The 19,092-nt window shown below is 48.2% G+C and overlaps 1 protein-coding gene across 1 annotated transcript in view; it reads left to right on the top strand.

Moving 5' to 3' along the window:
• Positions 1–18,642, top strand: part of CLPTM1 (CLPTM1 regulator of GABA type A receptor forward trafficking) — a 28,111-nt gene extending 9,469 nt beyond the window's left edge. The window contains exons 3-14 of the mRNA XM_070949775.1: positions 3,417–3,540; positions 3,775–3,933; positions 5,814–5,931; positions 7,384–7,469; positions 9,747–9,867; positions 10,842–11,086; positions 12,391–12,484; positions 14,064–14,254; positions 14,962–15,057; positions 16,134–16,269; positions 17,662–17,829; positions 18,184–18,642. Coding sequence (XP_070805876.1) covers positions 3,417–3,540; positions 3,775–3,933; positions 5,814–5,931; positions 7,384–7,469; positions 9,747–9,867; positions 10,842–11,086; positions 12,391–12,484; positions 14,064–14,254; positions 14,962–15,057; positions 16,134–16,269; positions 17,662–17,829; positions 18,184–18,497 — 1,852 coding nt within the window. The 3' untranslated portion in view covers positions 18,498–18,642. The remainder of the gene's footprint in view (positions 1–3,416; positions 3,541–3,774; positions 3,934–5,813; positions 5,932–7,383; positions 7,470–9,746; positions 9,868–10,841; positions 11,087–12,390; positions 12,485–14,063; positions 14,255–14,961; positions 15,058–16,133; positions 16,270–17,661; positions 17,830–18,183) is intronic.
• The last annotated feature ends 450 nt before the right edge of the window (positions 18,643–19,092 follow it).

The raw sequence follows: 19,092 nt of genomic DNA, 5'->3' as shown, positions 1-19,092 counted from the left end.
TGGCTGTTTCTTAAATTTAATGCTGTTAAGAATATTGATAGATTTTGAAAAAAGAACTAAAATGTACATATTTTGATCTCTCTTCTTTATCTCTCTTTTTACAGTCCCTCTCTTGGTCAGCTCTGTCCATTAGCAATTCTTGGTAAACATAGTAAAATGTTGAGTGTATTCCTGCGGTAGGGTGGATTTAGCGATGTAGTAAACTGAAAGAATTGCACAAGGGGTCTGAATTATTGGTTAGCTTGTGCCTTAATCACGTCCTTTGCCAAGAGCCGCATGGAAATGAGATGGGCAGCTGTAAAAATATTATAAAATAAATACATCAGCTTAGCAAAGTTGTACAAGCAATGCATTTCTCGGAGAGGCCAAATCTGAATCCCGGATCTTTTGGTTCAGAAAACAACTTCTCAGTCGGTATACGCTGCTGATCAGACTCTGCTTTTCAAAATATTTCTTTGCTTCTTGATTTAACTTTCAATTAAATTTGGGCCGCGGTGCTGAGGGGCCTGATAGAATTCCTCTGCGGATCACGTGCTTGTAACTCAAAAAAGGATTTGAAGCATCTATATTGTATATATAAAAGCGAAATAACCACTCACACATCATCACGAAATCTCCAGAACCGTAAAGCCTACAAACTTGAAATTTGCCACGTATGTTCCTCTTGGCTTCTAGGTGCTCATTAAGAAAGGATTTTTCGAAATGACCATCATAGCATTAGTATTTCCTATATTATGATTAATATGCTCTGATGCTAAGGAGTTCTACTTCCTCTCCCCACCTGAAAAGAAATGTGTTCCAAATGCAAAAACACAAGCAGAGGAGAGGAGTTTCAGTTTCAGTTTTACTTTCACAGCAGCAAGCAGGGGATAGGATAGGGGAGGCTTCTGTTGGGCAAGCCTGAGGGAGAGAAGGGGATAGGATAGGGGAGGCTTCTGTGGGGCAAGGCTGAGGGAGAGAAGGGGGTAGAATAGGGGAGGATTCTGTGAGGCAAGGCTGAGGGAGAGAAGGGGATAGGATAGGAGACGTTTCTGTGGGGCAAGCCTGAGGGAGAGAAGGGGATAGGATAGGGGAGGCTTCTGTGGGACAAGGCTGAGGGAGAGAAGGGGATAGGATAGGGGAGGCTTCTGTGGGGCAAGCCTGAGGGAGAGAAGGGGATAGGATAGGGGAGGCTTCTGTGGGGCAAGGCTGAGGGAGAGAAGGGGGTAGAATAGGGGAGGATTCTGTGAGGCAAGGCTGAGGGAGAGAAGGGGATAGGATAGGAGACGTTTCTGTGGGGCAAGCCTGAGGGAGAGAAGGGGATAGGATAGGGGAGGCTTCTGTGGGACAAGGCTGAGGGAGAGAAGGGGATAGGATAGGGGAGGCTTCTGTGGGGCAAGCCTGAGGGAGAGAAGGGGATAGGATAGGGGAGGCTTCTGTGGGGCAAGGCTGAGGGAGAGAAGGGGGTAGAATAGGGGAGGATTCTGTGAGGCAAGGCTGAGGGAGAGAAGGGGATAGGATAGGAGACGTTTCTGTGGGGCAAGCCTGAGGGAGAGAAGGGGATAGGATAGGGGAGGCTTCTGTGGGACAAGGCTGAGGGAGAGAAGGGGATAGGATAGGGGAGGCTTCTGTGGGGCAAGCCTGAGGGAGAGAAGGGGATAGGATAGGGGAGGCTTCTGTGGGGCAAGGCTGAGGGAGAGAAGGGGATAGGATAGGGGAGGATTTTGTGGGGCAAGGCTGAGGGAGAGAAGGGGATAGGATAGGGGAGGCTTCTGTGGGGCAAGACTGAGGGAGAGAAGGGGGATAGGATAGGGGAGGCTTCTGTGAGGCAAGGCTGAGGGAGAGAAGGGGATAGGATAGGGGAGGCTTCTGTGGGGCAAGACTGAGGGAGAGAAGGGGGATAGGATAGAGGAGGCTTCTGTGAGGCAAGGCTGAGGGAGAGAAGGAGATAGGATAGGGGAGGCTTCTGTGGGGCAAGGCTGAGGGAGAGAAGGGGGATAGGATAGGGGAGGCTTCTGTGGGGCAAGGCTGAGGGAGAGAAGGGGATAGGATAGGGCAAGGCTGAGGATAGGAGATGTTTCTGTGGGGCACGCCTGAGGGAGAGAAGGGGAGAGGACAGGCCGATCGTAACTACTCATTAATTTTCAAGCTGCAAGGGTCGATTTATCAAGCCCCATCACACAGTTTCATAGCAGAGCACGGGTATTCAGCTAGTTTTCTAATATAATAGAAGGCAGCCGATATCGGATACCAAACAGTGCCAGACTGTTGCCGGTCCCTGCAGATTGCTAGAATTCTTGCAAAAGAGCTCTTGCGCCATCTCATAATTAATTTATCTTTTAACTTATTCATAAACAAGCCCAAGAATTGTGTAATCGAGATCTGTAAAACTGTAACTTAGGAAATTGCTACGGCGGTTGTTAAGGGGTGGAGATTTATTTTATGATTCTGAAAGCTGCAGGACTTGGTTTTTCCAGAGCTGCTTTTCTTGTAGAAAAAAACACAGGATATCAATCCCTGAAGAGATTCCCTACAGGTAGTCCTCAACTTACAACCACCATTGAGCCCAACATTAACCAGTGTCTTGCATGGCTGGCTGGGGAATTCTGGGAGTTAAAGTCCACGTGTCTTAAAGCTACCAAGGTAGAGAAACACCAGACAGATAGTCCTCGACTTAAGACCACAATTGAGCCCAACATCTCTGTTGCTAAGCAAAACACTTGTTAAGTGAGTTTTTGCCCCGTTTCTTGCCGCATTTGTTAAGTGAATCACTGCAGTTTTTAAATTAATCTCAGGGTCATTAAGTGAATCTGGGTCCCCCATTAACTTTGTTTGTCAGAAGGTCACAAAAGGTGATCACATAACTCCCGGGACATTGCAACCGTCATAAAGACGACTCAGTTGCCAAGCATTCCAAATTTTGATCACATGACCGGGGGGGGTGGGGTGCAACAGTTGTAAGTGTGAAAAATGATCCTGTCACTTTTTTCACAGTGCCATTGTAACTTTGATTTTTTTTTTTAATTTGATTTATATGCCGCCCTTCTCCAGAGACTCAGGGCAGCTTACAATGCGTTAAGCAATAGCCTTCATACTTTTGTATATTTTATACAAAGTCAGCTTATTGCCCCCACAAACTGGGTCCTCAATTTACCTACCTTAGAAAGGATGGAAGGCTGAGTCAACCTTGAGCCTGGCGAGATTGGTCACTAAACAGTTGTAAGTCTATGGGGAATGCCCTTATTAGATCCTCGAGTTGAGAATAATAAAAATGTTGCCCAGCGAAGTTTATGATGGTTGATGAAAAGCTTATCTTCTTTGTCCAATCTGAATTTCTCTGGAATTTCCCCGTGTGACCGATGCCTCTCGATGGAAAGGTTGGTTTCAAAACTGGTACGAATTCTCAACCTTTTTTACTTTTTCCTCTCGTCTTCCAGAATCTTTATTATCTGGGCCATCAGTAGCTGGTTTCGTCGCGGGCCAACAACCCAGGATCCATCCACCCCCGGGGGAGCACCCAGGGCACCAAGCCGCAATCTTTTCCCTAAAGACACCTTAATGGTAAGGATGGCCGAATCCTGATTCCAGATTTTTCAAGGGTTTAAGTCGGATTTTGACTGGTGGAGAAGGGAGCTCTAGGCACTTTCTCTGGCTGCAGGACTGAAATTCTCTGATTCAGAATTCGTCTCAAAGAGAAATAGAATTCTGTTACTGGTGTTAGGTTGGTTAGATGATAGATAGATAGAGGGTTCCAGCTCAGTGTCATGAAGAGTTTTTTTTTTCTTTTCCTGGCAGGACCTTCACGTCTTCATATCCGAACACGAGCACTTTACCGACTTCAACACCACGTCGGCATTGTTTTGGGAACAGCGAGATCTAGTCTACGGAGATTGGACAAGTGGCGAGAATTCGGATGGCTGCTACGAGCGTTACACCGAGTTGGAAATCCCTGAGGTGTGTGAACGGATGCCACCGTCTACTGACAGCTGGGTTTTCCTCTCTGCTTCAAACGCTCCGTGAATAGTTTTTCGTACCGGAAGGAAGCACGTCCCAAAGCACATTTTTAATGCGACGGGGGGAAATGATTGACTCTATGGGTGGTCCTCAACTTACGACCACAATTGAGTCCCAAAATTTAGGTTGCTAACTGAGAAATTTGTTAAGGGCATTTTGCCCCACTTTAGGAGTTTTCTCGCCACGTTTGTTCAATGAATCACTGCAGTTGTTAAATTAGTAACACGGTTTCTAAATAACTTTGGTTTCCCCATTCACTTTGCTTGCCAGGAGGTTGCAGCGGTCATAAGTGTGAAAAAGTGGTCATAAGTCACTTCAGTGCTGTTGTAACTTTGAATGGTCACTAAGGGAACTGTTGTAAGTCGAGGACTGCCTGTATATGACCCTACAGGTAGTCCTCGACTTACAACCGGCCGCTTAGCAACCGCTCAAATTTAAAACAGATCTGAAAAAGTGGGACTTACCACCCAGATTCAAAGTTAACAATGGTCGGTCCTCCCCCGCCCCCCCCCCCCTTGCCTGGTCATGTATCTGCATTTACGGCCTTTTGCAGTGTCCCACGTTCATGCAGGCACCTTTTATGACAATGTTAACAAAACTAAAGGTCTATGGAGATTCTCAGTCATCCAGATCATGGTTTTCCCAAAGGTGCTTTCGTTCAGGATAACTGAGAATCTCCATAGACTTTTAGTTATGCTCTTTGGGATGAGCATCCTTCAGACAGGGGTGGGCTTCAAAACTTTTAGCAAGGGGTTCTCTGCTCGGTTGCTTGGTGGGCGTGGCCTAGTCAGCCTCCTGCACCATGGTGGGGGGGGGGTTGCCCTCCGCGGGCTCCGGAGGTTTTTCTTGAGCCACCGGGAGGGCGAAATTGGCCTCCCCAGGCTCTGGAGGCCAGAAATGGGCCCATTTCTGGCCTTCCCAAATTTCCAGTAGGCCCGTTTTTCACCCTCCCCGAGCCTCCGCGCATGTCCTGCACTTACCTGCATCCAAAACGGGCCGCGTGGGGACTCCTGGGAGGAGCGGGGAGGGCAGGCCCAGCCAAGAGAGGGATTTGGGGATTCTCCAAACTGCACAGAATCTTAGCTAGAGGTTCTACCGAACCCCCAGGAGCTCACCCCTCGCCTTCAGATGGTGTGAGAACATGACCGGATTTCCCCCCCAGCCCCCCAAATTGCAGATTACAGGACCCATTTGCACCTCAGTTTGAGATGCAGACAACATGGGCCCATCCCCAAGGGCCCACGCCTGTCTTCAACAGGGAAGGGACACAGGGGAAAAAACATCCGGTAGGCTCCACACCCATTTGCACGACTCAGATGATGCCCGAAGACACAGATAAACCTCCAAGGGCTTCAATGACCCTCTTAAAAAAGAAGGCAAAGGACCAGCTGTCTGCAAGGAGTACAAATCCTCCCGTTCCCCACCCATCCAGTCAGAGCTTGAAGAAGCTTCTTGGGTGAGAAGCGAAACGTCTTCAAAAGAAAGAAAAAAACCCCAAAAAATCCCAAAACCCAGCATTTACACCTGGTGTTTGGCAAAAACCGGCCCATCGCAAGCAATGGGTTCGCTTAACAACTGCGTCATTTCCTTAATGACCGTTGTAAAAAAAAAAAAAAAAAAGTTTGTAAAATCAGGTGGGTTAGTCATTTGACATTTTAAAGCCTCGCTTCCAGGAACAGGTGCTTGCCGTTGGGCCTTTTCACAAGTTCTGTGTCTGCTTCTCCCCTTCGTAGTTTTGTTGTCGAACGAATGAAGATCCCCATCCTGCTGGAGGGACGTGTTAAATTATTATGCTCACAATTATTTACTTCTGATTTCAGAGCGTGCAACACAACGGTTCCATTTACATCCACGTGTACTTTACGAAAAGTGGGTTCCACCCTGACCCCAAACAGAAGAACCTCTACCGGCGCCTTGCCACGGTTCACACGTCTCGAAGTAAGCTTCCCTTCCAACCGTGGTTTATTTTATTTTATTTTGTTCAGTTGAGAGCTTCGCGTCGGCAGCGGTTGTGGGAAATGCTTCCCGTGTTTGACAGGTTTCCCCCAAATAACCTAGTTGTTGGCCTCCGTTAATCCTTTCCATAACTTCTTGGCATTCCTACCCAGAATGGAGAGCTATCAGCAGGAGATGCGGTGCTACAGGTATTCCTTGACTTACGAACCACAATAGGGACCACGAAGTTCTTCATTAAATGTTGTGGTCATTAAGTGAGACACCATATGAACACATTCCATTTTGCAATACGTTTTTGGTCACGACATGGAACATGTGACCATAATAACTTGCGACCTTTCCCGCTGGCTTCCCCATTGACTTTGCTCGTGAGAAGGTCACGAGTGGTGATCAAGTAACCTCGGGACACTGCAACCGTCATAAGTAACCTGCCAGTTGCCAAGTCTTTTGATCACGTGATTGTGGGGATGCTGCAGTGGTCGTAAGTGTGAAAAACAGTCGTAAGTTGTTTTTTTTTTTAAAAAAAGTTCTGTTGTCACTTCGAACGGTCACTAAACGAATGTTGCAAGTAGAGGACAACTGGCTTTATTATTTTTCCAAATAAGGCGGCGCACATATCCAACCCAACTCCATCCTCCATTACTCACAACAACCACCTTGTGAGTTAGATTGAGCTGAGAGAGAGGGACTGGCCCAAATGTATCCAGCCGATTTCGTGCTTACGGCTGGAGTCTCCTGATGATTGGCCCAAAGTCCCCCAGCTGGCTTTCATTCCTAAAGTGGGACTAGAACTCCCACTCTCCTAGTTATTGGTGCAAAGTCACCCAGCCAGCTTTCATACCTAAGGCTGGACTGGAACTCGCTGACTCCTGGTCATTGGCCCAAAGTCACCCAGCCTTCTTTCATACCTAAGGTGGGACTAGAACTCCCACTCTCCTGGTCATTGACCCAAAGTCACCCAGCCGGCTTTCATGCCTAAAGTGGGACTAGAACTCCCACTCTCCTAGCGATTGACCCAAAGTCACCCAGCCAGCTTTCATACCTAAGGCTGGACTAGAACTCGCTGTCTCCTACTGATTGACCCAAAGTCCCCCAGCTGACTTTCATTCCTAAAGTGGGACTAGAACTCCCACTCTCCTAGCGATTGGCCCAAAGTCACCCAGCCTGCTTTCATTCCTAAAGTGGGACTAGAACTCACTGTCTCCTACTGATTGACCCAAAGTCCCCCAGCTGACTTTCATTCCTAAGGTGGGACTAGAACTCCCCCTCTCCTAGTTATTGACCCAAAGTCCCCCAGCCGGCTTTCATGCCTAAGGCTGGACCGGAACTCCCGCTCTCCTGGTTTCTAGCCCGGTGCTTTAACCACTATACCAAAGTGATCAAACTCAGACCAAACTTAACCTTTTTTTTCCCCTGTTTTGTTTTCCTTTGCAGTGATCAATAAGTACAAACGTAGACGCTTTCTGAAAACCAAGAACCTACTAACTGGAGAAACTGAAGCGGATCCCGAAATGATAAAAGTAACGTGACCTCTCTGATACTTTCTCCTCTTCTTGTTTCTCCTTCAAAGTCCCAATCCCCCCCCCACCCCCCCATAGCTCTTCGGTCCTCAGCTTTACGGCCTCCGGCTGCTTGATGGAATTGGGCTTCTGCAAAAAAAAAAAAGGGGGAGGAAATGTGCAAATGGCTATGATAGTTTGCCTGTTGAAATTGTTTCCTTTGAGGGGTTTCCCGCCAATAAGAGCCACGACTTTCCCCTGCCTGCCTCTCTCTCTTTTGAGGAGGCTGGGTAGATTTCCGCAAACTCTCCTCATATTTTCCGCACTGGAAGAGAATAGGGAGAAGGAGTGGTGCGGTGGCCTAGAAGTGGAGCCCTCGCCTCACAATCAGGAGGCTGTGAGTTCGATCCTAGGTAGAGGCAGATATTTCTCTCTCTTGGTTCTCACACTGAGAATATGTCCGTTGAACAAAACTCCGCATTGGTGACAGGAAGGGCATCCGGCCAGTAAAACACTCTGCTAGCTCCATTCAGTTGCCCAGACTCTTACTCCGCAAGGGATTATGGGGTCGTTAAAAGAAGATGATGAAAGAAGACAACAGGGAAGGTAGGAAGAAGCAAAATGGATTAAACGGCCCTCTTCCCCTTTTGGTGTTTAATTAATTTTATTTTATTTTATTTTTATTTTATTTCGAATTTATATACCGCACCTTCTCCCGAGGGACTCAGGGCGGTGTACAGCCAGCTAAAAACATAGAATACAAGCATTAAAAACAATTAAAAGGATATATTAATTTGGCCCCAATTTAAAATGACAAACCAGTTAAAAATGTTTTTAAAAAACGTTATGTTAAATAAAAATAAAATAAATTAATAAAAATAAAAGTTTCATTTAAATTTTTAGACTGCAAAAAAAGAAACGCCTGGCACTTTGCAAACTGTGCCCCTGGGCTTAGTGGAAGAAATCTTAGGGGCCTTTTGGAAAAATAAGTGAGGCCAGTAGTGGCCCTATGGTAACTAGCCATCATTGGAAACCAGAGACGAGGTTTGACGGCGCTTGTGAGATCTGAAAGAAGAAGGGGAGGAAAACCTGAGCTCTTTGGGACTGCTTGGCAGAGCTCTGGATGTGTGAAAGCGAGACTGAGAGAGAGAATCTCGTATTCAGGTTACGCTTCGTGCATACAGATGGAGTCACACCTGTGTACTTCACCTGGAAAAAGCACCAGGGCCTTTCCCACCGCAACTGGGAAACACCCTAGGCGGGGTCTAGCTGGGCCTGCAGTCAGATCTCTTGAGTTCTCTCTGGCAAGCTGGCATACAATACAATACAGTAAGTACAGTACTGTACAATACAGAATAGAATATAGAATAATAGAATAGAATATAGAATAGAACAGGGGTCTCCTACCTTGGCAACTTTAAGCCTGGAGGACTTCAACTCCCAGAATTCTCCAGCCAGCGAAGCTCCCAGGAAGGCCTCCAGGCTTAAAGTTGCGAAGGTTGGAGACTCCTGGAATAGAATATAGAATATAGGGAACGGAACGGAACGGAACGGAACGGAACGGAACGGAACGGAACAGAACAGAACAGATGGAATGAAATGGAGTAGAGCGGGGAAGGAGCCTGGTGGCGCAGCAGACTAAACTGCTGCTGTTACTGCAAATTACTGCGAGTTCAATTCTCACCAGGCTCAAGGTTGACTCAGCCTTCCATCCTTTCGAGGGAGGTAAAATGAGGACCCGGTTTGTGGGGGCAATAAGCTGACTTTGTATAAAAAAAAACACCGCTCAGGGAGGGCCAAAAAACCCTACTAAGCAGGTATATACAAAAGTATGAAGGCTATTGCTTAACGCATTGTAAGCCGCCCTGAATCTCCAGAGAAGAGCGGCATATAAATCGAACTAATAAAAATAATAAAAATAAAAAGAATGGAATGGAATGGAATGGAATGGAATGGAATGGAATGGAATGGAATGGACAGAAGGGAACAGAACAGAAGAAGCTGCTTGGATGAGAAGCGAAACGTCTTCCAGGAAAAACAGAAAATCCAGTTGCCCTTTGAAAAAAAAAAAATTACCTTTGGGACAACCATGACTTGGATGAATGAGAATCTCCATAGACAGCTGCTGCGAAAAAGTTCTTTTTTTTTTCCCCTTTACTTTTTCTTTACTGAACCCATCACATTTCACTCTTTTGGATGGCTACTGAGGGCTCTGGAATGTCCCCTTCTCTCCTCTCTTTTTCCTCCCCCCCCGCCCCTCTGGAGAAACGTTACTCAGCCTTCGTGCTTTTCTTGCAGAGAGCTGAAGATTTTGGCCCCGTGGAGGTGATCTCGCACTGGCACCCCAACCTCACCATCAACATTGTGGATGACCACACCCCGTGGGTGAAGGGCAGTGTTCCTCCCCCTCTGGATCAGTGTAAGGCTTCAAATCTCGGAGTTGCTCTGGCGGCAGGATATGCTGGCGGGGGGGGGGAGCGGCTTCCCTTTCTCTGATGCTCTTGAATAACAGAATAACGGAGTTGGAAGGGACCTGGGAGGTCTAGTCCAACCCTCTGCTCAAGCAGGAAACCCTATGCCATGCCAGACAAGGGGCTGTCCAGCCTCTTCTTAAAAGCCTCCACTGATGGAGCCCCACAGCTTCTGAAGGCAAGTCATTCCGTTGATTTACCATATTTATCGGACTATAAGCCACTCCGAAGTATAAGACGCACCTAGCTTTTGGGGAGGAAAACAAGGGGAAAAAACCTGCCTCTGTCTCCCAGCAATTTACCTCCTTGCAGCAAACAGCCTGGTCAGCTTCAGCACAGCCTGATTTAGCACAAGCAGCTGATTGGCGATTAGATCGGCCTCCTGGAATACCGCCTATCAGCTGTTCCAGGCTGCAGGGATTGCTACCGCTTGTCGCCACCATTGCCACCCATCACTGCTGCCATCTAGCACCACCTCCGCGCGCCCCATTTTTGGCCTCCACGCATCCCGTTTTTAGCCTGTTCCAGGCAGCGACAGCGGCGGCGATCCCTGCAGCCTGGAACAGCTGATAGGCGGTATTCCAGGAGGCCGATCCAACTGCCAGTCAGCTGTTTGTGCTAAATCAGGCTGTGCTGAAGCTGACCAGGCTGTTTGCTGCAAGGAGGTGAATTGCTGGGAGGCAGAGGCCAAAAAGAGTGGGGGCTGGCGGGCGGGCAGGGCTTCAGCAACATTCTCTGTATAAGACCCACAGACATTTCCACCCGCTTTTGGGGGGGGGGAGAGGAAGTGCATCTTATACACCGAAAAATACGGTAATTGTTCTCACTGTCCAGAAAATTTCTCCTTAATTCCCCCTGGTCTCCCTTCTGTCCTGGTGGCATCCTGACCCTGACACGATGCTCTCGGCTTCTTCCTTTCCAGATGTGAAGTTCGACGCCGTGAGTGGCGACTACTACCCCATCCTTTACTTCAACGATTACTGGAACTTGCAAAAGGATTACTACCCCATTAATGAGACCGTGGAACGGTTGCCCTTCCGGCTTTCTTACTGCCCGCTTTCGCTCTGGCGGTGGCAGCTCTATGCTGCCCAGAATAGCAAATCTCCTTGGAATTTCCTCGGGGAGGACTTGTACGGACAATCTGACGAGGAGCAGGATTCGGTCAAGGTGAGCGGTGGGGAAGGCTAGCCCCCCACACACACACACCTGGGGAAACTCTTGACTCCAGAACTGCATCTAGAGTCCTTGTATTGAAAAGCTGAAAATGGAGGTTTTAGCAATTCTGGAAAAACAGAGAGCTAGTTTGGTCTAGACCAGGTATCTGCAACCTGCGTCTCCGGAGCAGCATGTGGCTCTTTGGGCCCTCTGCTGTGTGGCTCCCTGTTGGATGATTCCACCACTGGCTGGCCCCACCCCTCGCCCTCCCCTCCCAATCACTCCTCACCTGGCCTGAGAAGGTAAGGGCGACGGCGGGGGATGGAGAAGCGGCTGGGGCAGAGACGGAGAGATACAGAGAGAGGGGAGGGGGATGGAGGGGGGGAGAGAGATGTGTTTTGTGGTTCCCGTTGTTTTTTAACAACCAGTTCTCTGCCCTAATGGCTAGGAGGTCATGTGACTGGTGAAAGTGAGTGACGTCGAGTTGGCCACGCCCACCGAGGTTTTGTGGCTCCCGATGTTTTCTGTGGGAAAACGGGTCCAAATGGCTCTTTGAGTGTTTTAAGATTGCAGACCTCTGGTCTAGACTCCAGCGGCTAAAACACCAGGCTAGAAAGTGGGAGACTGTGAATTGTAGTCCAGTCTTAACCATGAAAGTAGACTTGGGTGATTTGGGGCCAATGATCAGGAGACGGTGAGTTCTAGTCCTGCTTTTGGCATGAAAGATGGCTTTGTGACTTTGGGCCAGTCACCAGGAGACAGTGAGTTCTAGTTCCACTTCAGGCATGAAAGCTACCTGGGTTACTCTGGGCCAATCACCAGGAGACGGTGAGTTCTAGTTCCACTTTAGGCATGAAAGCTACCTGGGTTACTCTGGGCCAATCACCAGGAGACGGTGAGTTCTAGTTCCACTTTAGGCATGAAAGCTACCTGGGTTACTCTGGGCCAATCACCAGGAGACGGTGAGTTTTAGTTCCACTTTAGGCATGAAAGCCAGCTGGGTGACTTTGGGCAGGTCTTTCTCTCTCAGCCCAACGTACTTCGCAGGGTTGTTGTAGGGAAACTAAAAAGAGGAAGATATGTTGGATATATTCACCACCTTGACTTATTTGTAAAAATAATAAAGGCGATAAAATGCAAATCAATAAATACATCGAAAATTAAAACTAGGACGGGGTATTGTCCTCAGGCCTGGGGATCTGGGTGCAAGTCTTGAGTCCATTCAATGGTCATGCCTTGTTACTGATGTTTTTGTACGTCTAGGATGTTGTTTCTCGTGTTGTCTCACACGCCCTTTGGTTTATTTTTTCCCCCAGGTGGCTTTGTTAGAAACGAACCCTTACTTGCTGGCTCTGACGATCGTTGTTTCCATTGTGCACAGCGTTTTTGAGTTCCTTGCTTTCAAGAACGGTAGGTTTCAACGTCTTTCAAGGCCTTGGAGAATCTCTTCTCCCCTCCTGTTTCCCTGCTGTGATTACAATTAGTTCTCAACTCTGGTAGCGCAGCAGACTAAAGCACTGTTATTAACATCTGCCTGCAATTACTGTAAGTTCGAATCTCCCCAGGCTCAAGGTTGACTCAGCCTTCCATCCTTTCTAAGGTAGGTAAATTGAGGACCCAGTTTGTGGGGGCAATAAACTGACTTTGTATAAATATACAAAAGTATGAAGGCTATTGCTTAACGCATTGTAAGCCGCCCTGAGTCTCCGGAGGAGGGCGACATATAAATCAATTTAAAAAAAAAACAAAAAAAACTTACCATTGAACGTTTGAAGTTACAGCCAGCTCGAAAAAAGGGGACTTATGATCCACATTCAGAATTTCATCACTTCCCCCCCCCCCCCGTTGTGGTCACATGACCAAACACAGTTCCTTCTGATTTTCAGCAAAACCGCACCCATAGCAAACTTGATTCTCTTAATGACCCCACCCCGCCCACGTTCACTTCACCACCGTCAGGTTCACTTAACGTCCATCTCAAACAAGGTCATAAAATCACACGAACGAACGATGTTATGGCCGGTACAGAATTTGACCACAATGGGCAGGCTCCATTACGGTCGTATGTCGAGGACTATCTGTAACACTTCAAAGCGGGATATCTCCAGGATCTATTTCCCAACGCTGGGGTTGAATGTGCGCGGCTGCGTGTTGTCAGTTTTTGGCCAAGTTGCCGATTTTAACCTAGTACGACCCCGAGAGACCAGTGTTTCTCTACCTTGCTGACTTTAAGATGGGTGGACTTCAACTCCCAGAATTCTGGCTGGCTGGGGAATTCTGGGAGTTGAAGTCCACCCATCTTAAAGTCACCAAGATTCTAGTCCGGAGCAACCCTATCCACAGAACTGTAGGAAGTTAGCACCCACCCCTCTCCTAGAAGAATAAAATATTCTAGGAAATATTTAAAAAAGGCAGAATATTATACCTCCCTGGATGAGAAAAGGAGAAACACGCTCTTGGAAAGCAGCCCCCCATTTTTGTTAATAGCCCCAGAAAGACTGGTGCCATCCTATCTACAAGACAAAAGGCTGGGCCAGCTTATCTACAACACAAAAGACCTTCACCCTCAGGACATAGTAGGATTAACCCTCTTACCATCTCACCACATGGCACCTGGGAAGATGACATCACCCAGCGGGATTCAACCAAGCCTGGGACTCAAGACAACCTACAAAGTTAGTTATCCCTGCATGGCCCCATGGGAGTCTGACAACCAATCAGAATTCATTTCTTTCACAGGAACAGGAAGCAAGTTCAAAGCCCAAGAGAGGGTATAACTATTATCTCACTCTCCACTCCCATGTGGTCAGCTACCCAGGACTTCAAACCCATGTGGTCCTCCTGTCTACCATCAAACCATGTTTTCCAAGCAGCCTCCGTGTCTCCAGGGTCTTTCTCCCCACTTGGAACTGAACCAACAGAACAGAGGAGGTGAAGGAGGATTACTTCCTTTTCCAACCTCAATAGTGTTTCTCATCCTCCCTCTTAGATATTCAGTTCTGGAACAGCAGGCAGTCTCTGGAGGGCCTCTCCGTACGGTCAGTCTTCTTCGGGGTGTTCCAGTCCCTCGTGGTCCTCCTCTACATCCTGGATAACGAAACTAACTTCGTGGTGCAAGTCAGCGTCTTCTTCGGTCTGCTCATTGATCTCTGGAAGATCACAAAAGTGATGGATGTCCGGGTGAGAAGGGGACACCTAACTACTTGTTGGGGAAGAATTGAGCCAGTTTGGTTTAGTAGTTAAGGCACTAGGCTAGAAAGCAGGAAACTATGAGTTCAAGTCCTGCCTGAAAGCCAGCTGGGTGACTTTGGGTCAATCACCAGGAGACTGGGAGTTCTAGTCCTGTCTTAGGCACAAAAGCCAGCTGGGCCAATCACCCAGAGATGGTGAGTTCTAGTCGTGCCTTAAGCATGAAAGCTGGCTGGGTGACTTTGGGCGAATCACCAGGCGACGGTGAGTTCTAGTCCCACCTTAGGCACGAAAGCCAGTTTGGTGGCTTTGGGCAAATCACCAGGCGACTCTGAGTTCTAGTCCCACCTTAAAATCCAGTTGAGTGACTTTGGGCTAATCCTTCACTCTCAGTCCAACTCACCTCACAGGGTTGTTGTGGGGAAAATAGGAGTAGGAAGAAGTATTAGATAACGTTCACCGCCTTGAGTTATTTGTAAGACAGACTTTCTCAACCTCTCCTGGTTACAGTCCATCCTTTTCCACTTTTCCCAGCCCATCACGGACATAGGATGATTGGGGATGATGGGAATTGTAGCCTCAGTGCACTTGGGGAGGGGATTCTGGGAAGGAGAAGCAGCTGTGCAACCAGTCCGATGTCTCAAAATCTAACCCTCCCTTCATTCTCTCCCGTTCTGTTTCCTGATGCTGCCGAACAGCTGGATCGCGAGAACAAAATTGCTGGGATTTTCCCACGCTTAACATTCAAAGACAAATCGACGTACATCGAATCGTCGACCAAAATCTACGATGATGTAAGTTCAAGCCTTCCCAGGTGTGAACATCTCCCAGGTATTCAGGATAGCTGGTATTTTCCCCTCCAGTCTGTCATCAGAAGGCAGTCCTTCCATCCAGTTTTAGTGGCGAAAAAAAACCCGAGACAGAGGTACTAAGTCAGTATGTCTCAACCTCAGCAATTTGAAGATGGATGTACCAAAGGGACTTTTTCAAAAGGCAACTGGACTTATCGTATTTTTTGGAGTATAAGGCGCACCTTTTCCCCCCCCAAAAAAGAGGATGAAAATCTGGGTGCGTCTTATACTCCGAATGTAGCCCCACCCAGCTTCTCTAACGGAGGTTTCAGAGGCTGAAAAAGGCATCAGAAACGAAGCTTTAGAAAAAAAGCTCCCAAACAGAGTTTCAGAAAAAAAGCCTCCAAACAGAGCTTCAGAAAAAAAGCCTCAGAAACAGAGCTTCGGAGGCTTTTTTTCTGAAGCTCGGTTTCAGAGACTTTCAGAGGCAGAAAAAAAAGTTTTTTCTGAAATGGAGTTTCAGAAATTTCAGAAAAAAAAGCAAGGCACAGAGCTCACAACCAAGGAACCTGTTGCTAAAATTCACCTCTGGGAACAGCTGATTGAGGGTATTTCAGGAGGCCGATCCACCCACCAGTCAGCTTTTTTCTTATTTTCCTCCCCAAAAACTAAGGTGCGTCTTATACTCCGAAAAATACGGTATTTTCTTTTTCCTTGAAGACGTTTCGCTTCTCAAAACATCTTCCAGGGAAAAACAAAATCCAGCTGCCGTTTGAAAAAACACCTTTTGAGACAAGCATGACCTTGGATGACTGAGAATCTCTGTAGACCTTGAAAATGGGTGGACTTCAACGCCCAGAATTCCCCAGCCAGCCATAGGAGTCAAAGTCCACCCATCTTCAAGGTCTGCCAAGATGGAGAAATGCTATGCTAGATGTTGCCTGTTGGTGACTCTAGCAAACATTGATTCATGCAGCTAGTCCCTCGGTGGCCCCAGGTGGGTTCCCCTCTCCTGAAATGCTAGTATGCTTGATTTTTTTCCCCCAGCCTTACCCTCAACCCCCCCTTTGCCTTCACAGATGGCCTTTCGGTACCTTTCCTGGATCCTTTTCCCTCTGCTGGGTTGTTACGCCGTATACAGCCTGCTCTACATGGAACACAAAGGATGGTATTCCTGGATCCTGAGCATGCTGTACGGTTTCCTGCTGACCTTCGGTGAGTTAGTGGTGGGTGGCTGACCTCTAACAGCTTCCCCCCACCTCCCAGGCCTACCTTCCCACCTGCCAGTCCTTTGAGGTAGTCCAAATAGCAATAGCACTTAGACTTATATACCGCTTCATAATGCTTTCCAGCCCTCTCTAAGCGGTTTAAAGAGCCTCTTGCCCCCAACAATCTGGGTCCTCATTTGACCCACCTCAGAAGGATGGAAGGCTGAGTCAACCCTGAGCCCTTTCAGGATCGAATTCCTGGCAGCGGGCAGAGTCAGCCTGCAAATACTGCATTCTGACCATTATGTCAGCAATCCTCACATTTTGTAATGGAACTAGAATATGTAAATCCACTAAAAAATAGCAGTAGCACTTAGACTTATATGCCGCTTCATAATGCTTTCCAGCCCCCTCTAAGCAGTTTACAGAGTCAGCCTCTTGCCCCTCCAACAATCTGGGTCCTCATTTGACCCACCTCGGAAGGATGGAAGGCTGAGTCAACCTTCAGCCAGTCATCATCGAACTGCTGGCAATGGGCAGAGTTAGCCTGCAATGCTGCATTCTAACCACTGTGCCACCACAGCTCTTTAGATAAAAGAATCCTTCCCTTTCCGTTTCAGTCAATTCAGTGGCATTTCTAAGTCCTCGACTTAGAACAGTTCGTTTAGTGATCATTCAAAGTTACAGCAGCCCTTTAAAAAGTGACTTATGTCCATTTTTCACACTTAACGACCGTTGCCGCATTCCCACGGTCACCTGATCAAAATTCAGACGCTCGGCAAACGGTTCATATCATGGGGTCACGTGATTCCCTTTGAAAGACCTTCTGACGAGCAGCGTCCGTCGGGAAGCCGGATTCGCTGAACAAATCTTGTCACTCACACAACCCCTGCAAGCGAATTGCTTAACGACTGCGGCAAGAAAGGTTGTAAAACGGGGCGAAACTCCACCCAACCAGGGAGTTCGTTTAACAAGGTCAATGTTGGTGTCAGCACTTCAAGCTGCATTTACTCTAGTGCTGACATAAGAAGGAGAAGCGGAGGCGTGTGGAAAGGGACGTTTGACTTTTCACCTACTTATTTTCCCTGGAGATAATATCCCCTAGGAGATGGGATGGGAGGGGGGAAATTCCTTGGAGCTGGAGCAGTAGATTAGGGGTAGAGTGACTTGGAAGATGGCCAATGAGTGCAGAGGAGTGGGGAAAGGAAAGGGAGGGTTTTGGGTCAGGAAGTCAGTGTTGGCTACGATGGAGTCGGAGTTAGAATGTCGTGCTTAATAAATGGGAGTTTTTCATCAAAGACTTTGTTTGAAATGCAATTTATTTGAGACGACCTCGAAACCTGACAGTTGGGCTCGGTTGTGGTTGTTAAGTCGAGGGCGCTGGTCTCTCTCCCTCCAGGCTTCATCACTATGACGCCCCAGCTCTTCATCAACTACAAGCTGAAGTCGGTGGCCCACCTGCCTTGGAGGATGCTCACCTACAAAGCCCTCAACACCTTCATCGACGACCTCTTCGCCTTCGTCATCAAGATGCCTATGATGTACAGGATAGGCTGCCTTCGCGACGGTAATGGCTTCACTCTCTCTCTCTCTCTTGGCCTCTGCCGTCCCTCCCCTGCCCTGCGTAACAGCAGCAATCTGGTAACCTCCCTCTCCCAAGGTTGTTTTCCTTACACCCATCAAACGGGTGGACTTCAACACCCATAATCCCTAGAGCAGTGATGGTTAACCTTTTTGCCGTCGCGTGCCAAAAGCAGGGGGAGCCCAGGGGGATCGCGCATGTGCGTGCCCACACCCATAATTCAATGCGCCCCACCCCCTGCGCATGCACACGTGTAAATCACTCTTTACATTGAGAAATCCTCTTTTCCTGGTTCTAGATTACTATTTGCTCTCTCTCCTTTCTCTCCCCCCTCCCCAGATGTCGTGTTCTTCATTTACCTGTACCAAAGGTGGATCTACCGGGTGGATCCAACCCGCGTCAATGAATTCGGCATCAGTGGGGAGGACCAACCAGGAAGGATGGCGACACCGCCGAGTATAGCTCCGCCGGACGGTATCCCTGCAGTGTTGGCCAGCAGCCCACCGGGGGCTAAAGCCGAGGGTCCCGCCGACAGCCCTGCCGAGGCAGCGACAGAGAGAGGAGCCGGAGAGACCCCCGTCGCCAATTCAGGGGGCTCTCCCGTCGCCGAAGCCCTCCCGGTTAAAACGGCAGAAGAGAAGAAGAAAGATTAAGCCACTGTTTTATTTTTTAAAAAAAGATTCCTAACTTGACACTCTCACTGTTGGATAATGGACAGGAAGCGAACGGGCAAGGGATGGGCCAGCGGGGGGCGGGGGCAGAGTCGCTCGGGGGTCTTCCCGAGCTCTTTATTTTATATTCCAGGAAAACGTTTGGGGTGGGGGGGGGTGGAAGCAGGCAGGAGAAGGTGGGGAGGAGAGAGGGGGGTCGGTCAGCAAGCGCCACGAGGAGACCTCTTGAGAAATGTGGAAGTGACGTGTGACATGTTGTGTGTTCGTTGCGAGAGAAACCTCACCTCGCCCCCCCCTCCCAAAACCCAACCCCTCTGTAGATTTTTTTTTTCTGTGTTTAAAAGCAAATCCAGCCACCCACTCAAGTAATCATTGTGCGCACCATCTCCCATCATGCGGGTCATTTTAAGACGTTCGGTCGTTCAGGAGTTCGTTTCCTGCCAAGTTTGTGTGTCTCCGTGTCATAAAATATATATATATATATATAAAAGAGAGAGAGAGAGAGAGAGAGAGAAAGAGCTGATGCTAAGAACTAAGCCAAGAATACCGTTTTCTCATCATTGCATTCCCAAGGAGG

Source organism: Pituophis catenifer, unplaced genomic scaffold (genome assembly GCF_029215685.1).
Source record: "Pituophis catenifer annectens isolate HBS135680 unplaced genomic scaffold, rPitCat1.0.hap2 SCAF_9, whole genome shotgun sequence".
Classification (NCBI taxonomy): domain Eukaryota; kingdom Metazoa; phylum Chordata; class Lepidosauria; order Squamata; family Colubridae; genus Pituophis; species Pituophis catenifer.
This window is presented reverse-complemented; position numbering and strand designations above follow the sequence as displayed.